Genomic DNA, 2,500 nt, shown 5'->3' on the forward strand with positions numbered 1-2,500 from the left:
GTCTTACCTGTCCTGCAGGACGCTCCGAGGAACCGAGCTCCATGGATCTGAGGATGCTTGTATTAGGAGTATGTTACATGGATGAAGAGACAGAAGGAAAAATGTATAGAACTAATGGCATTGAAACAGAGAACGAGGGTCACTGGGAAGGTCACTTTCACCCTGAAGCACTATTTATAGTCACTTCTGAAGTGTTTGGAGAAGATTACTCTACGCACGCAAGCTTGCTGTAATTAAATATAATAAAGCCGTTATTACAGGAAAATAAAAACAGTGTGCATTTTAGAAACACAGGTTCTCTCTCTGACTGCGGGGATATTTTAATCTCAATATGATTCTATTTCTGTGCACATTAAACAGTTCTGGAGATAAAACACAGCGTGCAAACACACCACACTTCATCGAGTTCATGCAGTTACACCAGTTCTTTTTTCTCCCCTTAAACATTTCCCTCTATTACACTGGAATGCGTCCCAACAGGCCATCGAGACGGATTTAATGCAGTACAACAGCTGAACAACAGCCCACATTCACCAGCGGCCAACTTTATCAGCTCTAATAGCCATAAATTGAGTTATGGAGTCAAGATTTCATCAGTTAGCTCACGGCTCACGCTAACGGGGTTAACGACCTTATTACAGATGTGAGAGTCGATAAAACACAGCGTCGCTCTTTAAACCCAATACTGAATACAGTTACATCTAAATCCAGCAGTCCTGCAAAGTTCAACTATAACGTTAATAATCTCCTTTTCTGTAAACTACAAGACAAATCACAGAAACTCAGAAAATCTGACTCAAATACAATTTATAAAACTATAAGAAATGACATTTGATGTGTTCCAGTATAAATCCATCATTCATGGTGTTTCTGACTCACCTCAGTTCCCTTTTTATCTCCTCATAATCTGCCTGAGCCTCCAGTTTCTCCTCGAGCTCCTAAAAACAAAACAACAAATAAAAACTCACACTGAATTCTACTTTACCCTCCTAATAATCCCTACTTCCTACTTCATAATCCCTCATACCTACACACGACTCCAGAACTCCTGCTCCCACATATCTGCACCTTTGTTCCTAATTCTTACACCCAGCTCCATAATCCCTGCTCCTTAAACCCTCATCTCTGCTCCTTAAACCCTCATCTCTGCTCCTTAAACCCTCATCTCTGCTCCTTAAACCCTCATCTCTGCTCGCTACTCCCTAATATCTACTCCCTAATCACCACTTCATTCTCCCTACTCTCCGCTTCCTACTCCTTAATTTCTGATGCCTACTCCATAATCTCTCCTCCAATCTCCACTTCTTACTTCCTAATCTGAGGACACGTCTCACCTATTTGTGTCACCTTTTTCTTCATATTCTGCTCACGCCCCATTCACTATCCTGTATAGTGCACTATTTAGGAAGAACACCAGTGCACTTTCACTAGCAGTATAAAATCCTACAGTATGTTTATTATCGGTATAAATGACACCCTCAATAGTGCTGATTACCCACAATGCACCAAATTAAAACATTTAAATATATATTGTTTACATTGCATTCATTTAAATTATGTCATATATATTTTCTGTTTATTATACAAGTGAATAGTGTATAAACAAAGCCTTGATTTAGTGACGTGTGTGTGTGTGTGTGTGTGTGTGTGTGTGTGTGTGTGTATGTTGGGTGGGCGGGGTCCACACCTGCAGTAGTGCATGTTTGTAGTCGAGCTGCTGCTGTAAATCTCTGATCTGATTGGCTGTCGAGTCTGTGAGCTCAGTCAAGCTGCTCTGAAGTTTCTGTACATCCTCAATCAGACGCTCCACCTCTCTCTGCTTTACCACAAGCTCCACCTCCAGAGCCTACACACACACACACACACACACACCTTCCATGATGTACTACCTATGCACCACGCTGTTCAGCACTATGTGTATTCTGTATTCTAGCTGTAACAACATCAGAGAAATAAACTACACTATTTTGCCAAAAGTTTGCGGACACCTGGTCATTAGTACAGAATGTGCTTTTTGAGCATCACATTCCACATTTAGTCTCAATTTGCTCTGATAATTCCCTCCACTCCTCTGGAAAGATGTTTCACTACAGTTTGGAGTGTGAGTTGATCAGCTACAAGGGTGTTAGTAAAGTCAGGTAGTGATGTAGGTAAAGTGAGGAGGTTCCTGGGGTGCAGTCAGTGTTCACATTCATCCCAAAGGTGTTCAGTAGGGATGGAGCTCTACAATAGGCCACTCAAGATCTTCTCCTCCAAACAATGGGCAGCAGATCTTTAAGGAGCTGGCTTTGTGCACGGGGCATTGCCATGCTGGAACAGGTTTGGATTTCTAAAAAGACGTCCGATACAATTTTTTGGAAAGAACCAAATATGGCAGAAAAGATCAGGTGTGCTAATACTTTTGTCCATAAAGTGTATCAAAGAGTCTATTTCAGTCATTTCTAGACACTCCTCTAAGATCACATGACTCCACCCACATCTATTTGAACACATCTAAAGC

At 41.4% G+C, this 2,500-nt stretch overlaps 1 protein-coding gene across 1 annotated transcript in view; it reads right to left on the minus strand.

Moving 5' to 3' along the window:
- LOC124393571 (homeobox protein cut-like 1) overlaps window positions 1–2,500 on the minus strand; it is a 24,968-nt gene that overhangs the window by 6,726 nt on the left and 15,742 nt on the right. The window contains exons 8-10 of the mRNA XM_046861488.1: window positions 1,688–1,846; window positions 880–938; window positions 8–56 (exon numbers count right to left, since the gene is read on the minus strand). Of these exons, the coding sequence (XP_046717444.1) occupies window positions 8–56; window positions 880–938; window positions 1,688–1,846 (267 nt within the window). The remainder of the gene's footprint in view (window positions 1–7; window positions 57–879; window positions 939–1,687; window positions 1,847–2,500) is intronic.

Source organism: Silurus meridionalis, chromosome 11 (assembly GCF_014805685.1).
Source record: "Silurus meridionalis isolate SWU-2019-XX chromosome 11, ASM1480568v1, whole genome shotgun sequence".
NCBI classification, from domain to species: domain Eukaryota; kingdom Metazoa; phylum Chordata; class Actinopteri; order Siluriformes; family Siluridae; genus Silurus; species Silurus meridionalis.